At 35.5% G+C, this 21,559-nt stretch overlaps 1 protein-coding gene across 4 annotated transcripts in view; it reads right to left on the bottom strand.

The window, feature by feature from the left end:
* The window catches only part of HLTF (helicase-like transcription factor), a 56,103-nt gene that overhangs the window by 28,541 nt on the left and 6,003 nt on the right, over positions 1-21,559 (bottom strand). For 3 of the 4 annotated variants that reach the window (XM_011972791.1, XM_011972792.1, XM_011972793.1), the window contains exons 3-13: positions 15,947-16,113; positions 14,275-14,408; positions 13,283-13,380; positions 11,651-11,725; positions 11,319-11,510; positions 8,258-8,353; positions 5,393-5,468; positions 4,022-4,115; positions 1,387-1,466; positions 1,251-1,295; positions 23-112 (exon numbers count right to left, since the gene is read on the bottom strand). In XM_011972791.1, the coding sequence (XP_011828181.1) occupies positions 23-112; positions 1,251-1,295; positions 1,387-1,466; positions 4,022-4,115; positions 5,393-5,468; positions 8,258-8,353; positions 11,319-11,510; positions 11,651-11,725; positions 13,283-13,380; positions 14,275-14,408; positions 15,947-16,113 (1,147 nt within the window). The remainder of the gene's footprint in view (positions 1-22; positions 113-1,250; positions 1,296-1,386; positions 1,467-4,021; positions 4,116-5,392; positions 5,469-8,257; positions 8,354-11,318; positions 11,511-11,650; positions 11,726-13,282; positions 13,381-14,274; positions 14,409-15,946; positions 16,114-21,559) is intronic. The other variant, XM_011972794.1, reaches the window with a different exon arrangement.

The following is a 21,559-nucleotide window of genomic DNA, read 5'->3' as shown; positions in this document are numbered from 1 at the left end:
GAAAACCAGGATATTTACTGACCCTTTTTCAACATTTTCTTTCTTGTTGTAGGAACAGATGAAGTTAATGCACATGCAAATGCCACATCTTCTATAACCTTAGAAGATCCTGCTGATAAAACAACAAAGAATCTTAAAATTTTTTCAAATTATCTCCTGTGCTAGAGAGTACAGGTACTTTCTAAGGGTAGGAAATAGAATACCTTTTTCACACTCCTATTTTAAGAGCTTATATTATTAAGCTAAATATTTGGTAACCAAAATTACTACCTCTGACATTAAGCATATCTTTTCAACTGAGAGAAACGATATAGTCATTCATGGTAAGACTTGAGGAGAAGAAATGAAAGTAGGAGCAGTTGGCCGGGCGCAGTGGCTCATGCCTGTAATTCCAGCACTTTGGGAGGCTGAGACGTGTGGATCACGAGATCCTGGCTAATATGGTGAAACCCCGTCTCTAATAAAAATACAAAAAATTAGCCGGGCATAGTGGTGGGCGCCTGTAGGACCAACTACTCGGAAGGCTGAGGCAGGAGAATGGCATCAACCCAGGAGGCCGAGCTCCCAGTGAGCCAAGATTGGGTCACTGTACTCCAGCCTGGGCGACAGAGCGAGACTCTGCCTCAAAAAAAAAAAAAAAAAAAGTAGAATCAGTCATATGCAAAGTGATTCAGTTCTCAGGTGGGAGAAGAATTTTTCAAGGAAAGAAATAGTTTGATTCCTAATGATAAGGCTGCCAAATTTACAGATCAGTCAAGATGATCAGTTATTTCCCAAATTGCAATACAATTTCTCAATGAATGAGAAATACAGTACGATCTGAATTACAGGAAAATAGAGCATATTTTAAAGAAAAAGAAAAAATATTAATTATTTTCACATCTGTATAATAATGTAAACTAACAATAATAGTATTGCCAGGAAGACATTCTCAACCTAATTTTGTAATTACTATTCATACTACACACATAGGTTTTACTGAAGTCATTTTATAGGTAGTAGAAAATTGTTTTAAGGATAGTTTAAATATTATTATACTGTAGATTTTAATTTGCAACTATTCATTCATTTTTCCTCCTTTACAAAATTAATTTAACACCCATGGTAAGCTCCACGAAGAGTTCAAATGTAAACATCAGCCAAGTTTAAGAGCTATTACTAAAACATTCCAACCTAGCGAGATACAAATCAATGGAGTTGTACTTTAATAATCTTGAAGTCTAGATTATGGGTATATAGTATACACATACCTTTTGCCCTGCCTTTAGTTTCGAACTGTACATTTTTCAGTTTGCCTAAAAATAAAACAAAAATAAACATAAAAATGTGCAAAATAGGACATTAGAATATAGGACACATTATCAAATCAAATCTATTACATGTTACCTTTCATTTTCTGTGGCAATTCACTTGTTTCAATTTCCTCTGAATCACTGCTTTCTATGTACTGGACAGCAGTTTTTCTTCTAAAATTAAGTATACACAAAGAAATTTTTGGACCAACCCAAATCAAAATAAGATACACGAACATGTTTAATGCAATAAAAAACTTTTGTACTACTTGTTTATTTTCTGAAAAATTTTTTAAAGATTTTGACAAATGAAAGTCAAATCTGCTAAAAACATTCTGCTTTCATAACCAGACAGACGCATTTACTATACAAAATGGAGTACCACTGTTACTGTTTTTTGAGACAGGGTCTCACTCTTTTGCCCAGGATGGAGTACAGTGACACAGTCAGAAGTCACTGCAACCTCATACTCCTGGGCTCAAGTGATCATCCCGCCGTAGCCTCGGGAGTACCTAGGACTACAGGTGCGTGCCACCACACCCAGCAAATTTCACTATTATTAAAATAAATTTGATAGCCGGGAATGGTGGCAGATGCCTGTAGTCCCAGCTACTCATGAGGCTGAAGCAGGAGAATGGCGTGAACCCGGGAGGCAGAGTTTACAGTGAGTGGAGATTGCGCCACTGCACACCAGCCGGGCCAACAGAGCGAGACTCCGTCTCAAAAAAGTAAAATAAAATAAAATAAAATAGAGAAATTAAGTCATTCTAAAAAATTAATAATTTCAATACAAGGTTCAATATTTGGTAGTTCAACTAAAGCATGTAAAACTACAACAAAAAAGAATTGGCTCTTGGCCAGGCACAGTGGCTCATGTCTGTAATCCCAGCACTTTGGGAGGCAGAGGTGGGCGAATCACCTGAGGTCAAGAGTTTGAGACCAGCCTGGCTAACATGGTGAAACCCCGTTTCTACTAAAAATACAAAAACTAGCCAGGTGTGGTGATGCATGCCCGTAGTTCTAGCTGCTCAGGAGGCTGAGGCAGGAGAATTGCTTGAACCCGGGAGGCAGAGGTTGCAGTGAGCCCAGATCGTTCCACTGCACTACAGCCTGGGTGACAAGAGCGAAACTCCGTCTCAAAAAAAGAAAAGAAAAGAAAAATAACTGGCTCTCAAAGAAAATACTTCTAATACAATGAAATAAGCAGCCAAAAGGCAAAAATATAATTCTTTCACAATAGAAAATTTCATACATTTTGTGTAGAAAGTTTAACAGTGATTAAGTGCCTAAGAGCAAAAAATTCTGAAGTCAGACTGCCTAGCTTCAAATCCTCATTCCACCAGTAATTTGTTATGTGATTTTAAGTAAATCACCTAATATTCTTCAATGTCTATTTCCTCATAAGATAGAAATAAAAATATAATCCTCATAGAATAAAATGTTACTACATGCAAAAAGCCCCCAATGTTACTACATGCAAAAGTCTGTTACACAATAAGCATATCTGTATTAGCTATAACACATGTGTCAGTTGTTGTTAGTTTTTCTCATGTCCTCACCATTATTATTTCTATGTCCTTTAATCTGATCCGGTCCAATTAACAGTGTTGTGTTACCCAGGTTTATGGTAAGTTCAAAGTTGTAACATTTGTCATTTATCTAAATCTCAACGAATTAGATTTAGATAACACTGATGAGTTCTGGCTTTGTGCTTAGTTCAGACGGCTATTAATGACAGAACAATTTACACAGCCACAGTTTCAAAGCCTTTGTTGATGAAATAGCTAGCAGAGACAGATTTGCGATGACTTGTGTAGATACTGATGGTAGACAATATAACACAACAAAAGCCCAGTTTTTAGACCTACCTCAGAGGATAAATGAAGTTTGTAAAGTTAACAGATTCAAGACAAGATCAGAGGGGAATTACATCTTTTTTTAAATTCTCCCTCTAGTCTATGTTAATAAAATACTGTTCATAAATAACTTTATCATGTCTTATTTCCACTACATGTGAAGAACTGAAACGATCAAGAATGCTTTTGTCAAGCTATCTAATAAAATATTCTTTAATTTTCATCCCCTTAAATCCACAAAGAAAACTTCTAAAATCTCAAAAAAAGCAAAAATCCCAAGATCTAGATCTCAGTTCCTTGATAAAGTAGAAAAAAAGTAGTAGAAAGATGAATGATCATTAAAATTTACCATTTCTTTTATAGGTCAGTATCATTTTTCTTCATCTGTAAAATGAGAATACCCTATCTGCCTAAGTCATCGTGATCTTGGCAGTTTCAAATAAAAGAATGTATCTGAAAGAACTACTTAACAAATATAATGGTCATGGTCATCTTTATCTCTCTCTTTTTCTTTTTTTTTGAGACGGAGTCTCGCTCTGTCACCCAGGCTGGAGTGCAGTGGCGCAATCTTGGCTCACTGCAAGCTCTGCCTCCCGGGTTCACGCCATTCTCCTGCCTAAGCCTCCTGAATAGTTGGGACTATAGGGACCCACCACCAGGCCTGGCTAATTTTTTTCTATTTTTAGTAGAGACGGGGTTTCACCACGTTAGCCAGGATGGTCTTGATTTCCTGACCTTGTGATCTGCCTGCCTTAGCCTCCCAAAGTGCTAGGATTACAGGTGTGAGCCATTGTGCCCAGCCTCTATCTCTCTTACACATAAGAAAACAGGGTCTAAATAAACATATGACATAATCAAACCATAATAGTTTACCTTTTGGGGCGGGAGCTAGACAATTCTGACATGCGACACTTACTCTTCTCCTTGACATCTGAAATACTGGGTTGTTCACTACATCTAGATGCTTCTATTTCAAAGAAAAATGCAAATATAAAGTATTAGTAAGGTGTCTTAGAAACTAGTATTATCCCTCTTAAAACCTTGGTTTTCTAATTACTGATTTTCAGTTTTCTTAACATCTTCATTCCTTTCATTACTCTATTTTCTCTACTTTTTTCCTAATCTAGTATTTCCTCATTTCTAATTAAAAAGTACCTTCAAATTTTTATGACCCAGTCTTTTCTTTGTACTCATCCAGCCAATCCCCACACTAGCTGAATGTTTTGCTGTACCAAGGCAGCTAAGAGCTACTGGAACCACAAATAGGTGCTGTTATAAATTTACATGTTCAAATCTCAGCTGTCACCTTGTGTCACTTGGTAACTCCCCTACCCATTCATCAGCATGATCCATACCAGAATGATCCATACTATATTGACCCCTTTGCCTAGATTCTAACTCTTTTATTCCAAGATGACCTATTTCACTTTACAAAGAAAATGAGATGGTATCTTCCATAAAAATCTCAATTTTCCTATCTTTTAATGCACTCATTTATCTATACTTTCCCTCAACCTTACTTCTTTCCTTCTACTGCTAACTCATCTACCTATTCTCCTGATTCTATTTCCTTCCACAACCTACTAGTCTCTCTACTAAATCCAAAATCTCATGGATTCCTTTCTTAAAACCACAGAACAAAATCAAAAACAAAAAAAAAACCTCATCTTACCCTAACTCAGCCACTTATTTCTTTCCTATTCCAAACTTAATAGCACACAACTGTTATTTACAATTTTTCACCTACTACTCTTAAAATATTTTTGTTCTGTTCTAATCTATCTTTAGAAATTAACTTTATGAAGGTCATTTAACTGTAAAATCCACAGATCTCTTTCCATTTCTCCTATGACTTCAGAATTTGGCTCTAAAGCTAGCTTTTCAGCATTATCTGCTGTCATCCATGCGTATTACATTTTAAATACAATAAAATTCACTGAGGTCCCAAAATAAAACATATTCTTTTTAAAGTATCCTTTCATGAGATTTTTTTTCACAACCCAAAATGCTCTTCCCCAGTTCTCTAAATGGTATACTACCCAATTCAATCATCTCCTTGATGAAACCTTTCCTACCAGTACTCAGGAAAGACCTTTTAAAAAAGAGATCCTAAATTTTTGTACAGTACAAAGCCAAAACTAGAATTACAATATTAGGCTGAAAAAACACAAATCAAATATTGGGTCATATTCAAATTAAAGTTCACCAGATCAAATATTGGGTCATTTCAAAATTAAAATTTACCTTTGCTTAGTCCATCTGCCTTTTCACTGGTACTGTTTCCTCCAAGTTTCATAGCGTCATCGTTAACATTACATTCCTGGGTAAATAGGCATATTTCTTAAACAGTACTGCTATCAGTTTTAAATAACTTTAAATGCATCCTGTTTTATATTGCTTTACTTTGCATAATAAAAACGACTTAAATTGCTACCCAATTCTGGAGCAACTGAAGGGGAGGGTGAATAAGTGAAGAGGAAAATATACAAATTGATTTAAAATTTCTTCATGGGTATCTCAAAAAAAAAAAAAAAAAAAAAACTACTTGGTCTTTACCTTTTCAAAAGGAATACCGAAAGCAAATCTTAATTATAAATGACACATTAATGAAAAATTCAAGAACTGGGATTTACTTTATAATTAAGAATTCTCAGACTTCAAACTTTTCAAATCAATGTTCCATGTTCATATGGCGCCACTGCACTCCGTCTCAAAAAATAAATTAAAAATCCAATAGAGATACATAACTAGAAGAGTTACTTTAGATAGTTAACGTCTAAGCATTAGCTCCGAGAAAGAGATAGTAAACATGTTTTTCATCAAACGTCCTATCCAGTCTTCAATAATTACTATAACCATTTATATTAAACAGTATGGGGGAAAAAACAACATGAAACGTTTATTCAAACATAAAGGATGTCCTTTGCATTCATCTTCTTCCTTTTTTCTTTTTTTCTGAGACAGAAATTCATTCTTGTTGCCCAGGCTGGAGTGCAATGGCACAATCTTGGCTCATTGCAACCTCCACCTCCCAGGTTCAAGTGATTCTCCTGCCTCAGCCTCCCGAGGAACTATGATTACAGGCATGCGCCACCACACCCAGCTAATTTTGTATTTTCAGTAGAGACAGGGTTTCACCATGTTGGTCAGACTGGTCTCGAAGTCCTAACCTCAGGTGATCTGCCCGCCTCGGCCTTCCAAAGTGCTGGGATTACAGGCATGAGTCACTGTGCCCAGCTTTGGATTATTCTTTATATCAAAATATTTTGCTCAGCAAACTTCTTCTCTATAAAGTTCAAAGATAAACTTTTTATCAGGTCCAAGCTGGATGAAATAATAGTATGTTAGAATCTAGAGGAATTTAAATCAGTATTTCAGTATACTTATGTTTGGAATATCTAAACACACTTGAAAGAGTGACTTTTTTTTTTTTTTTTAGTAAATCCCTGGCTGGAAATCACATCTTCAGTTGCCATTTCAATTAATGTAGCAACCCAAATATCCTAAAACCTTCCTACTATAAAACACACCTTAAATATGTAACTGATCTTGGGGAAAAATAAGAGAAATCCTTATTGTTAATTGATAATTTCTCAATTAATACTTGAGACTAAAGCCGTAAGCAGTCTTACATGCTTCTATCAAATCTGGTAACCTAAAACTTCAGTTTCAATAACCAAATGTAGGAAGAACAAGACATAAAACATTAGGTTGCTCAGGGTGAGGAACTGAATCTGAGACTTCAACAGGTTTAACTCTCAATAAAAGTAGAAAGTAGGAAATATAACTAAGTGCAGACATTAATAAAATAAAATCTCAATAGCACTGACAGGAAACTGATGTACTGCCTTCACTGAAAACTAAAAACAGGGAAGAATGGCAATTCAGAAGAGTTCAGAAAAGAAGTATACTGCATACATCTTTTTGCTATTTCCTTCTATTTAAGTTATTTGAATTTTCAGCTAAGAAAAGAAGTAACTGTTCCTCTCTAATAACATTTATTTTTCCCACTAAACTAATTTTTAATTCTTAGAGACCAAATATAATGTTTATATTATATACATATATATACACACACATACACACACACACACAGTTTCAAGAAAAGTCACCCTTATTCTCATCACTAGGATGTAAGTTATTATTAACATTTTGGTACAGATAGTGTATGTGAACAGACTTAAAACACACATGAATATATTATTTACAAAGTGAGGAACCAAACTTCACACAAAGATTTGTACCTGTCATATTTTAACTAAAAAGAATCATGAAAGTGATTATTCATAAAAAATACTTAATGGTTGCATTGTTTTATTAATGTAAGTTTTATGGGTATATCGTTTAACTGTTCCCTTGTCAAAAGATGTTTCAAATTGTCCACTTTTATCTTATTTTTATTTGTTTTAGAGACAGGGTCTCACAATGTCACTGAGGCTGGAGTGCAATTGTGCAATCATAGCTGACCATAGGCTCAAACTCCTGGGCTCCAGCAATACTCCTGCTTCAGCCTCCCAGGTAGGTGGAACTACAGGCGCCAGTCACCATGCCCAGCCTTTAAAACAATGTTGAGAAAAAAAAAAACTTGTACTTTCTTTAGAAAAAATGAATTTCTGGTAACTCCTTTCAGATAGTTTCTTAGAAATGGCATTACTGACTGGCAAAATTGTTCAAAGATTATAAACAATTTTAAGTCTCTTGATACAAATTATCAATCGCTCTCAAGCATGTGACACCTGCTGGTGGCTCACATCTATAACCCCAGCACTTTGGGAGGCTGAGGCAGATAGATCGCTTGAACTCATGAGTTTGAGACCAGCCTGGACAACATGGCGAAATCCCATGACTTGAGACCAGGAGGCAAAGGTTATAGTGAGCCGAGATTGCAACACTGCACTCCAGCCTGGACAACAGAGCCACACCTTGTCTGAAAACATAAAAAGAAGGTGGCACGAACTTTCATTCTTATCAGCCACACATGAGAGACAGAGAGACCATTCACCACATTTCTGAAAACACAATTTCTTGATAGTTTCTTTTAATGATGAAATTTAAAGATTTCACAATAAACTAGAGGTTTCACATAAAGTGCACTTACTACTACTTTACCTTCTTCAGTAGATTCTTTTTAATTCTTTCAATAGGAAGAGGTCTGCCATCATGGAAGTTGGTGAGGATTACTGCAATGGCTGTAAGAGTTTTACCCTTAAAAATGTTTTAAAAAGAAAAATGGTCAGATTCTGAAACCCAGTTCACCAGAAAAACATTCCCATTTTAAAATCAAGTAATCGAATATCAAATATCATTCAAGGCCACAAAAGTGTACTGTATATTATACATGTCAATGAAAAATGAGTTAGAAAATGCTTTCCTCCACTACATTATTAGGGAATTATTAAATTATTTACACTATAAAATACTACAAAGTATCTCTGACAAATGTCATTTTATTGAATGACTGCTATTCTATAATTCTACATTTAACCTTGAACTATTGATTTTTATCATGCAACTATTTATAACTATTCATTTGCCATGAAGTTCGGAGCTAAAGTGATTAGTAATTCCAGTATGCATATAATCATTTTATTAAAATTTGACTTAAAGATAATACCAAGCTTAAAAGTCGTAACTTCTCCATAAAGCATAAAAGACATATTTCTTACGTATTTTTCTTAAGTGGAAGCATGTAATTTTTCAATGTTTACTGCAGCTTAATTCATAGTTAGCAATACAGAAGTAAATCTCTGGCAATTTTAAAGCAGTGTAAATAATAGCAGTTTCAAAAGTGTGGTCCACAGGCCACTGGGGATGGGGAGGGTTTCCCAGGAGCCCTTCACGAAAATGTGAAGTCAAAACTGTTTTCATAATACTACTAAGACAGACCTTACTCTGTCAACATCTGCACTAATCCCACAAAAAGCCCAAATAGCAATGGTGAAAAAAGTGCCTCAGCATAAAACAAAGCAGCTGGTAGTAAGGGGTATATTAGTACTAGTCATCACATTCTTAACTGCCACATAGTTTTTAAAAAAAGTTTTCCTTAAGAAAGTTCTTGGCTGGGCGCAGTAGCTAAGGCCTATAATCCCAGCACTTTGGGAGGCTGAGGTGGGTGGATCACCTGAGGTCAGGAGTTCAAGGCCAGCCTAACCAACATGGTGAAACTCCGTCTCTACTAGATACAAAAAATTAGCCAGGTGTGGTGGCGCATGCCTGTAATCTCAGCTACTTGGGAGGCTGAGGCAGGAGAATCACTTGAACCTGGGAGGCGCAGGGTGCAGTGAGCCAAGATTGAACCACTGCACTCCGGCCTGGGCAACAAGAGTGAAACTCCATCTCAACAAAAAAAAAAAAAAAGAAGAAGAAGAATGTTCTTGATGAAGCAGTACACATTAATTTTACTAAATCTCATTACTTAAGTACAAATCTTCTTAATATTCTGTGTAGTGAAATGGTAATTACATATGAACTACTTCTGTTGCGTATCAAACTATGAGGGTTAGCTAGAGAAAAATCACTCAAGATAGGAGTTATAAGCTCAACTAATCACTTTTTTCATGCAACACCATTTTTACTTGAATGACAACTATCAATCACGACTATCTAAAAGATATTTTCTTAAAAATGAACAAAGTGAGACTGTCATCTACAAAGGAAATAACTGAGATTATTTGTAAATGATAAAATGTGAGTTTTCAATAGAAAATTAGAATGTTGGAAAAGTTGTGACACTATGAACATAGTGCCTTCCCAAAATGTAAATGATTTTCTAATAACATCAGTGGTAACATTAATGAATGTAAGTTTTGGATATTGTATACGAAATACATCAACATTTGGCAGGTCTGCCCAACTCAATGAACCAACATTTTCTAAAAGAGCAATGCTTGGTGTTATAAAAATCATACATGGGTAAAATATCCATTCAATGGGCAAGATACGCAAATAGATTTTAATGGAACAGGGTATAAAAAGCTCACTGATATGATTTAGCATTCTGTATTACAACAATTAACCTTTAATAAACTAATACTTACTAAATTTTGATGTAGTATATCAAAGAAATCTGCAATTACCTAAAAAGCTATTAAAATATTCCTTCCTTTACAACTACACACCGTCGTAAGGACAAACTTTCTTCATACACTTCAACCAAAACAACCTAACAGAGCAGACTGAATGAAGAAGCAGGTGAGAATTCAGCTGCCATCTATTCGGCCAAACACAGAGATGTGCAAAAATGTAAAACAATGCCAGTGTCTCAACAAAATTGTTAAGTGTTTTGGCATACTTTTCATTTAAAAATATGCTATTTATGTTAACAAGTAATGAGTTTGTACTGTTATCTTTAGTTACCACTGGCTAATACTATAAATACTGATAACAGCACCCAAAAACAAAAGTTCTTTGAGATCATTAATTTTTATAAGTAGAAGGGGTTACTGAGACCGAAAAATATAAAAACTGCTGGTGTAAGGACCCATAAATATTACTCTGCATACCACAATATTTGTGCTGGAATACAACTTCACATAACATTGTTTTGTCTTTACTTTTTAAAAGAAAACTTATGAAAGACAGGTCACCCTGAATTTCAAAGAGCAAAGGAAATTGAGAAACATGGCCAGACAAGGTGGCCTACATCTGTAATCCCAGCACTTCGGGAGGCCAAGGCAGGTGGATCACTTGAAGTCAGGAGTTCAAAATCAGCCTGACCAATGTGGTGAAACCCTGTCTCTACTAAAAATATAAAAATTAGCTGGGCATGGTGGCACATGCCTGTAATCCCAGCTATTTGGGAGGCTGAGACAGGAGAAATGCTTGAACCTGGGAGGCAGAGGCTGCAGTGAGCCAAGATCGCGTCACTGCACTCCAGCCTGGGTGACAGAGCAAGACTCCACCTCAAAAAAAAAAAAAAAAAAGAAAACTGAGGAAAACATCTTTATACCATTATTGTTACCTAATTATTTTAATTGTACTTTAACCAAACCAAAACTTTGCCACTATTTTAAGTAAAAACTATAGGAAACACTGTGTTCTACAAAGATAGTAAAAATCCAGTCCCAAACTGGTACCAACATATTCCTAACTCTTTTTACTTCAAAATTACTTTCTAGAAAATCATCATCACAAAATTAGATTTTATTAACTAAAAAAAAAAAATAATTACCAAACCCATATCATCAGCTAAAATTCCTCCATGGACATTTTCTGGTCGGTCCTTCTCAGAAAAATTTGTTATTGTGTTATAGTATAAGTCATTTCGCTGTTCCCAGAATGGTGGAAGTTCTTTGCTGTTTTCCCGTGACACCATCCAAGCTAGAGCTTGTTTTTGATGTGGAAGCAGTGGTGTTTCAATAGCCTATTAAAAAAAAGTCATAAAGGCAAATACAGTAAGTCATTCCTTTTTTCACATGCAGATCCTGTGATTAAACAAAGAGTAGATTATAAGTACGTTTAAACATTCTGAGTAGTCTTAAATAAAAAATATTGGTTCAATACCTCAGCTGGTTCCATTTCATGGGTTTTATCATCTTCTTTCAAATCTTCAAACAATTTGTCAAATTCTGTTTTAAGCTACAACAAACAGCAACAAGAAATAATGTAAAACAAACTAATTAAAATAATACTTGCATGTAAGTCAGATTTGAAATCATTTAGTTAATTAACTGACATTAATGTCAAATGGGCCAGGAGTGGTGGCTCATGCCAATAATCCCAGCACTTTCGGAGACCAAGGTGGGAGGATCAGGAGTTTGAGACTAGCCTGGACAACATAGTGAGAGATCCCATCTCTACATAAAATTTTTACAAAATTAGCCAGGCATGGTGGTACGTGCCTGTAGTTCTGGCTCCTAGGGATGCTGAGATGGGAGGATCACTTGAGCCCAGCAGGTAGAGGCTACAGTGAGCCATGATTATGCCACTGCACTCCAGTCTGGGCAAGTAAGTAAGACCCAGTCCCAAAAAATTAAAAAACTGAAATTAAATTTAAAAAACACAAAATAGTCAAACGTCAAAAAAGCACATAAATCAACCCTAGGATTACACTACTCACTGAAGAGATAACGAACAGGGGCTTTAGTTTTTAGGAGGTAAAAGAATATAGAAGAGTTTTAAGTCCTGAGTTTCAGTCACAGTTTTATCACAAATAAGCTTACATACAAGTTTTGGCAAGACTTGACCTTTATGGCCCCATGTCTTATTCCTATAAAATGAAAGGGATGAACTAAATTTAGATTGTCTCTAAGGTTCCTTCTACCATTAAAATTCTGTGATGCTATCAGTTGTATTCAAAATATTTTGTCAGTCCTACTAGGTCAATGATATTCCATTTATTATTACTGCAATAAGGAACCTGCCATGCACTATAGGATACTTTTATTATTATGCTAATTTAATTGACTATTTAAACTAGGTTAGTCCAATTTTATATCAACATATATGTGATACAGATATTTTTGAAAATTAACACATAAACACAGCAGCAGCTCAGAAGAAATCAGGCCAGGACTAAAAAATCAGAAGTAACCTGGGGTTTATCTACCAGAAACATGCTCAAGTCCTTCTAACAATAAGCAGGGGAAATATGGTAACTACAATTAGTAGATAAAAGGACTAACACTGGTAGATACAAACATCAAAAAAAGTTTAATGTTATTTTTAAATTGATCAGCATTAGTTTATTTTATATACTTTTTTCCAAAGAAATTCAGCATAACGTCATCCTAAATTATAAATTAGACAAAGATAATGTGAAGAATTGGGAGTTAATTCTTTCACATTGCATTTGCAAAATTACTGAAAGGAGTAAGTCTCAACTTCAATTTTTTTCTTAAAATTACTACATGAACATTTAAAACATTTCAAATACAAAAACATGCTATGCATAAACAGTAACGTGTGTGTTTTGCATGTTAGGTACAAATGTTCACGTATGGATTTATTTCTTATCAGAACTTTTTACATAAAATGTTAACATATATATGTATATACTATTCTATAACATGTTTCATTATAAATATATTTGAAGATGATATAATACCCACACGTACATATTCATCCTGTTCTTTTAAATACAACCCGCAACATTTGATATTCACTTTTAGATTACAAAATAAAAGAGAAGCACACCTGTTCGGTTGTCATCTGTACTGCAGCATGCACTGGCATACTATAGCTTGGTCCAGCTCTTCCAGAGCCCCAACCACTTTCCAAACTGAATCCTAAAGCTATAATTTACAAAATAAAAAGAATAAAGCCATCAAATAAAATAGGTTTTTATCTTTTATTAAGTAGCTTTTAAAATGTTCATAACAGGCCTGGGTGCTGTGGCTCACGCCTGTAACCCCAGCACTTTGGGAGGCCAAGGCAGGTGGTTTGCTTGAGCCCAGAAGTTCGAGACTAGCCTGGGCAACACGGTGAAATTCTGTCTGTAAAAAAAATACAAAAATTAGCAGAGCATGATGGTGTGCACCTGTAGACCCAGTTACTTGGGAGGCTCAGGTGGAGGGATTGCTGGAGCACAAGAGGTCAAGGTTGCACCGAGCCATTGATCGTGGCCACTGTACTCCAGCCCAGGTGACAGAGCAAGACTCTGTCTCAAAATATATACACAAATAAATAAATAAAATGTGCATAATAAACTGCATTAAAAGCCTTGTATTTTAGAGGTTTTTAAAAAGCTAAATACTAAATCACTCAAAAAACACAAGTAATTCCACATTATTTGCACAAACTCTTGCCAAGCACTCCTTTTCGTTCACTATTAGAAGATTCTCTTTGTCTAAAATTTATCAAAAAGAATGTTTAAAGTCAGGGGTTTCCGATGTTACCATTAGGGAAAATTAGGGGAGGGTATATACGAGAATTCCTTGTATATATACTTTTTCTTTTTTTGTTTAATATCCCCTCACTATTCTGACCGTGTATATTTTTATGTGTGAATCTATTTGAATAGAGGCAAAAGGAAAAATCAGAGACTTTCTCAAAAAGACTCCTGAAAAAAACTTGTACCTTGGAGCCTTGAGCACAAATTAGCCAACAAACTCCAAGAGAGAATAAATGTTTCATAATCCCTGCATCTTATAATATCAGAATAATATTAAGTCAAACCCTAAACTTACTTTTTGGTGCAGGACCCAATTTAAATCCATGTTTCTTCAACTGATCTGAAACTGCTTTTCTATTTTCCTCTTTTCCCCAAAAAGTCATATGCAGAGGCATGGTAAAAGCATTGTTTGCACCAAAAGGAACAACCCTATTATATTTGGGAGAAAAAGAAAGGGAAATTAGAAGCATTACTTTTTATCCCCACTAAGAAGTAGTTCAATATTTTAAGTGCATCATTTACATTTTACGTGGAAGTAAAGTAACAAGGAACCAGTTGGGCAGACTTGAAAGAAAAAAAGGACAAGGAATAGAATCACAATCAGAAGAAAAGGGTGATTTTTAGAAACAGAGTGTCAGAAAAAATTGAGAAAATGGAATAAAGCACTTTTAAAAATGCAAGGATGGCCTGTAAACAAGATTGTAATATAAGTAAAGTAAGTTAAATGAAAGGGTAGAGCTTCGGCTAATGGAACCACTGAGGGTAGTAACTCATTCTGCTTGGAAAATAGGGAATGCAAGAACTTGTGATTCACTAAGTTATTCTCAATAACTGAAAAACCTGATAAACTGAAAAAGGAGAAAACAAAGTGAGACATTACTGAGCATTTATTTTATCTTCCAAACTCACCTAGGATTATGATATGAATATCCTAAAAATTAGAATTAGAATATCAAGATCCTAAATATTCTGGATACTTAAATTGAGATCGCAAGTACAAATGCCTAAAAGAGAAAAGGTAACTGAAAGACTAGAAAGAGTTTAAAAAAAGAAAAAAGAAAGAAATAGGTGATAAAACTGGGAGAGCATATGCCCTAGCTAAAGGGAGAGTTCCAGTCAACTGTTGTCATATGGAAGTGACAACTCATCCTGCATTGCCAGATTTTCCACTTGTTGAGAGAAAAATAAGTTTTTTGTATTTAAGGAAATAAATTAATATGTATAAAATGCAGACTAGCAAGGTATTTCAATATTAGTACTAAACGAAAAAATGTCTAAAACACTGTAGGGCAAAATGAAATTCACCTACATCATATCACAGAACACCAGTTTATAACCTCTGATATAAACAAACACTTCCAGGCCAGGCGCAGTGGCTCACGCCTGTAATCCCAGCATTTTGGGAGGCTGAGGGGGGCAGATCACCTGAGGTCAAGAGTTCGAGACCAGCCTGGCCAACATGGCAAATCCCTGTTGCTACTAAAAAATACAAAAATCAGCTGGGCATGGTGGCGGGCACCTGTAGCTACTCTGGAGGCTAGGGCAGGGAGAGTTGCTTGAACCCGGGAGGCAGAGGTTGCAGTGAGCTGAGATCACACAACTGCACTACAGCCTGGGTGACAGAGTGAGACTCTGTCTGAAAATAAATAAACAAACAAACAAACACTTCCAAATTCCTAAACCTAGTTACCAAAAGGTTTGGAGAAATGGAATGTACTTCCTAATATTTGAACCAAGGTCTATTTTCTCCATGGTAATAATTCCAAAGGAAAATGAGAGGACAATTGTTTGATGGCTGGGGTAGTAGAAGTATGTAGAAGGAGAATTAAAACTTTATTTAACACATACCAAGAGTACAGTGATAGAAATTGTTAGCAAACCTTTATAGGCTCTAACAAGAAGGCCTAACTAGTTCAAAGACGACTATAATTCACAATTATTAAAACTAAATTCTGAAAGTACATTACCCTTCAACTTGTGCCAATTTGTTGTCCATGATATAGGCCAAAGCACCTGCAAGATCTTTCTTTAAATGGCCAACCTGATTTCCATTCACATTGTTTACTTTAATTGCATTCTTATCATAAGGGTTATTAGGATCTCGTTGTAATGCAACCATTTCATTATTATTAACCTAATAAAAATGATAAACAGATAATATTACATTATAAATAATAGACAATAACTTTGTTATACTTTATCTGGGATTTCCATTCATTTTTTAATGCTACTGCTAAACACTGCACATAAGAAAAATATATTTTCTTAGACACAAACTACAGAAATATTAACATATTTATTATATTCTTTAATATTACTTTTCTAATCTATATTCATTAGAAAGTTAACAAATCCTTAATGTCTAAAAAATAGTCAAACGTAAACTAGCAAATTCAAATTATCTTAAAATTTTCAACATCATAACTTCTGAAAAATAGCTAACCTTTGTTGAGTGCTTACTATGTGCCAAGCATTGGTCTAAGTACATTGCACAGACTGACTCTTTAAATCCTCACAGCTCTATTGGGAGGTACTATCATTATTCCCATTTTACAAATGAAGAAACTGAAACACAGAAAAGTTAAGTAACTTGCTCAAGGTCACAAAGTTAAAAAGTAGCAGAGCTAAGATCTGAACCCAGACAGGGTGGTTCCTGAGCCTCAATTCTCCAGAATCTAAAAGTCAGGGAATAAGGCATTTATAAGTCAGGATGGAACTAGGTAAGAAAAATATATCCAGCCTTCAACTCATGCCATTCTCATTCTACTTTATTAAAAACTGTATGATGTAACTTAAATATTATGATGTATATTTTTAAAAACTGAAGGAGTGTAACACAACAAAGAATGGTAGAACAAGGACTTTCAAAAATTTCTCAATAAAAGCAACAAAAGGCCGGGCGCAGTGGCTCACTCGTGTAATCTCAGCACTTTGGGAGGCCGAGGCGGGCGGAGGTCAGGAGATTGAGACCATCCTGGCGAACATGGTGAAACCCCGTCTCTACTAAAAATACAAAAAAAAAAATTAGCCGGGCGTGGTGGCGGGCGCCTGTAGCCCTAGCTACTCGGGAGGCTGAGGCAGGAGAATGGCGTGAACCCGGGAGGCGGAGCTTGCAGTGAGCCGAGATCGTGCCACTGCACTCCAGCCTGGGCGACAGCCAAACTCTGTCTCAAAAGAAAAAAAAAAAAAAAAAAAAGCAACAAAAAACTAGATAAATTATTTGTCAGAATCAAATGTTACAGAACACTGAGAACTAAATCAAAGGCTTGCAGACTTATTCAAGAATAAAAAGAATAAACGGCTGAATAACAGTACTTCAGTCCCATCCCCAGCAATACTGTAGCCTTTAAAAATAAGAGCATGTGGCCAGGCACAGTAGCTCACGACCCCAGCAGTTTGGGAGGCCGAGGCGGGCAGATCACGAGGTCAAGAAATCAAGACCATCCTGGTCAACATGGTGAGACCCTATCTCTACTAAAAATACAAAAATTAGCTGGGTGTGGTGGCGTGCACCTGTAGTCCTAGCTACTTGGGAGGCTGAGGCAGGAGAATCGTTTGAACCTAGGAGGTGGAGGTTGCAGTGAGCCGAGATAGCACCACTGCACTCCAGCCTGGCAACAGAGCGAGACTCCATCTCAAAAAAATAAAATAAATAAATAAATAAACAAACAAACAAACATAAAAATAATAGCTTGTTGGGATCCTAGGTAAAGCCTGGCAGTCAACAGAGAAAAACAGAATGGAGTTATGGTTCTTTCAGAGATTCATTCCCAAGGAACTGTTATTCTCCTGAAGTTCCCCAGAAGACCCCACTTGCAAGGTTGACTGTATTTAACCTCTGAGCTCACCAAGTACAAAAAAACCTCCCTTAGGTGAATGTTTGTCAAAAACAATTTTCCAGGAAAGTGTTTTAACTTCATGGCTGCCTGAGGCAAAAAAACAAAAAGGCTTGTAAAGAAGAGCTAGGGAATGAGATGTCTGTGATGGCTTTGAAAAGCTCCAATGTATTTCTGGAAATCTAGAAGGCCATAAGCAGGCACAGGGCTGGTATGCATGACCAGGACTGTGCACATTCTCAAGAAGGACCTGAGAAGGCCCTAAACTCTCACCTTTGCCTGAACTTGAGGTATTTAAACAAGCTAGAAGTGAAAGCTAAAGCAGAGTTGTCAAGTGCCTTAGAATGTTGAAGGAATGTCTCAACATACAGAAGTTCTCAGCAAAGAATGTGCAATTTATTTGTTCCAGCACAATCATTAGCTGACCACTAAGCTATCCAAGTACAGACTTCAGTGACCACACACGATAAAGGACAGACATCACAGAATTAATTCAGAAAAATTACTAACACACACACAATTAATTACAAAAATCAGCAACAACAAACCACCCTGGAAGGGAGGAGAATCTGATTTCCAGAGTTGCCACATTATTTAAAATGTCAAATTTTCAAGAAAAAAAGTACAAGACATGCAAAAAAATGAGAAAGTATGGTCTATACACAGAATCAATGTCAACTGTCCCCAAGAAAGTATAGATGTTTCACACAGTAGAAAAAGAATTTAAGTCAGTTATTTTAAATATGTTCAAAGGGGCTGGGCATGGTGGCTCACACTTGTAATCCCAGCACTTTAGGAGGCTGATGTGGGAGGGATCTCTTGAGGCCAGAAATCTGAGACCAGCCTGGGAAACATAGCAAGACCCCATTTCTACAAAATAAAAATAGAAAAATTAGCCAGGTATGGTGGTACATGCCTGTAGTCCCAGCTACTCAAGAGTCTGAGGTGGAAGGACTGCTTGAATCCAGTTCAAGGTTACGGTGAGCTATGATCACGCCACTGCAGTCCAGCCTGGGTAACAGAGCAAGACCTTATCTCTAAAAAAATTAAAAAGTTCAAAGACCTAAAGCAAACCATTTCTTTTGACATGAAAACGCATGTCTAAAAGCATGAAAACAATGTCTCACCAAACAGCAATTCTAGAGTCAAAAGGTACAATAACTGAAGAAAAAATTCACCAGAGAGACTCAACAGCAAATTTGAGCAGGCATAAGAAAAATCAGTGAAGCTGAAGATAGGTCAATTGAGATTATACAATCTAAGGAACAAAAAAATGAAACACATAACACAGCCTCAGAAACTTGTAACATCAAGTATACTAACATACATACATAATAAAAATACCATAAGGAGAAAAGAGAAAGGGGCAAAAAAAAAAAATTTAAAGAAATAGCCAAAAACTTCCCAATTTGATGAAAACTACTACTCTACACATATAAGACGCTCAACAACTCCAACTAAAATGAACTCAAAGAGATTCACACCTGATCACATCATAATCTGTCAAAAGAAGTTTGAGACCAGCTGGGACAACAGAGCAACAGTTTCAAAAAAAAAAAATTATTTAAAAAAATAAAAAAATTTTTAAGCATAATTTTTTGTAATTTTTGTCCTATCTGACGAAAAAGTATATAAATTATAAATCTTTGTTGATAGGTATACTACATATATAAAGATATACCTTGTATGATAACAGCACAAAAGAAGGCAAAAGGATGGAGCTGTGAGCAAAAGTTTTTTTCGGGGGTTTTTGTTGTTGTTTTGAGACAGAGCCTTGCTCTGTCGCCAGGCTAGAGTACAGTTGCACAATCTCGGCTCACTGCAACCTCTGACTCCCTAGTTCATGTGATTATCCTGCCTCAGCTTCCCGAGTAGCTGGGACTACAGGCAGGTGCCACCATGCCCAGCTAATTTTTGTATTTTTAGTAGAGATGGGGTTTCACCACATTGGCTGGGATGGTCTCGATCTTCTGACCTCGTGATCCGCCCACCTTGGCCTCCCAAAGTGCTGGGATTACAGGCATGAGCCATCATGCCCGGCCGCAAAGTTTTTTTATATACTATTAAGTTGGCACTAATCCAAACTAGGTTCTTATAAATTAAGTTGTTAATTGTAGTCCCTAAAGTAATCATATGTAACTCAAAATATATAGTAAAAGAAACAAGGGAATTAAAATGGTACACTAAAAAAAAAATCTACTTAACATAAAAGTGAGTATTGGAGGCCAGACCCAAATGCTACATATTGTATCATTCCATTTACATGAAATGTCAAGAGGAGGCAAATTCATATACACAGGAAGTAGAATGATTTATGGTTGCCAGGGAATGAGGCATAGAGGTAATGGGAGTGACTACAAATGGGAATGAGGTTTCTTTTTGGAGTAATGAAAATGTTTTGGAACTAGATTGTAGGGATGGTTGCACAACCTTATGAGTATTCTAAAAACTACTCAACTGTGTACTTTAAAATGGTAAATTTTATTATAAATGTATCTCAATTTTTAAAAATTCCTTTAAAATATACAAGAAAGCGGCTTCAAACTTCTCCCAGCATCTGTCTACTGACTCAAGAGATTACAACCAGAACCAAACAGTATTAGACAGATATTCATCTCTAGCCCTTTGGAGATATTATCTATGAGGCATAGCTATGCTCTCTCCCAGTCACCAACCCTCTGCCACGGCCTACAGGATGATCTTTTTTAAACCGTATTATGCAAATCCTAGAAAATACATAACCAAAAAAAAAAAAAAAGCAGGGCATAAAACTAACAATTTTTGAGCATTTCATCTCAAATAAGGTATTACATAATTGTAATTTATCATAATAAGCTATCATTAACTGTCATTACAAATAACTACTAGAATTTTAAATAAAATATATGAGCCAAAATATTGGAGACTATAAAAACAAAAACAAGGTTCCAGCAGCAAAAAAAAAATAGAACATATAAAAAACACACAAAGAATAACAAAAGGAATGAGAATTAATCATAACAGTATACTCATACCCTGCATAACAACATTTCAGCAATGACAGACCACATATATTATGCAATAGCAGATTATAATGGGGCTTCACTATAGAAGTGTACCATTTTTTATCTTTTATACAATATTTTTACTGTACTTTTTTCATGTTATATATGCTTAAATACACAAATGTGTTACAACTGCCCACAGTATTCAGTAAAGTAACATCTTATTCACTCTACGTTCCCACAAAGAAATCACCTAACACATTTCTCAGAAAGTATCTTCATTGTTAACCAACACATAACTGTATTTTAAAATAGAAAAAGAAATAAACCACCTTATTATAAAATAAAGCCATTGATGGGTCAAAAAATAAAAAATTTAACCATACGCTTATTGAAAACACACTTAAAAAAAAAAAAAGAAAAAATAAAAATAAGAATAAAAAAACACCAGAGTTAAAAATAAAGAATGATACTATATAACAAATCTTGGTGGCTAAAGGCAATGCAATACTTACACGTTTAAAGATTAAAAGATTAAATGACTCAAATTAAGGTTCAAATTGCACGTCCAACAGAAAAAAAAAAGAAAATGAACCTAAGTAGAAAAACCGAATGTAAGAGAGTAATTATTAAGCCAAGAAACATAATCATTAAGAAAAATCTACAAGAGGCTGTCTTGAAATGATGTCACAGTTAATCAATAAAAAAGACACAAATGTATAATGCAAAGAATAAAAACAGGAACACAACCACCTTTTTT

This window comes from Mandrillus leucophaeus, unplaced genomic scaffold (genome assembly GCF_000951045.1).
Source record: "Mandrillus leucophaeus isolate KB7577 unplaced genomic scaffold, Mleu.le_1.0 Scaffold130, whole genome shotgun sequence".
NCBI lineage: Eukaryota > Metazoa > Chordata > Mammalia > Primates > Cercopithecidae > Mandrillus > Mandrillus leucophaeus.
The sequence above is the reverse complement of the archived record's forward strand: the minus strand, read 5'-3'. Positions and strand labels throughout refer to the sequence as shown.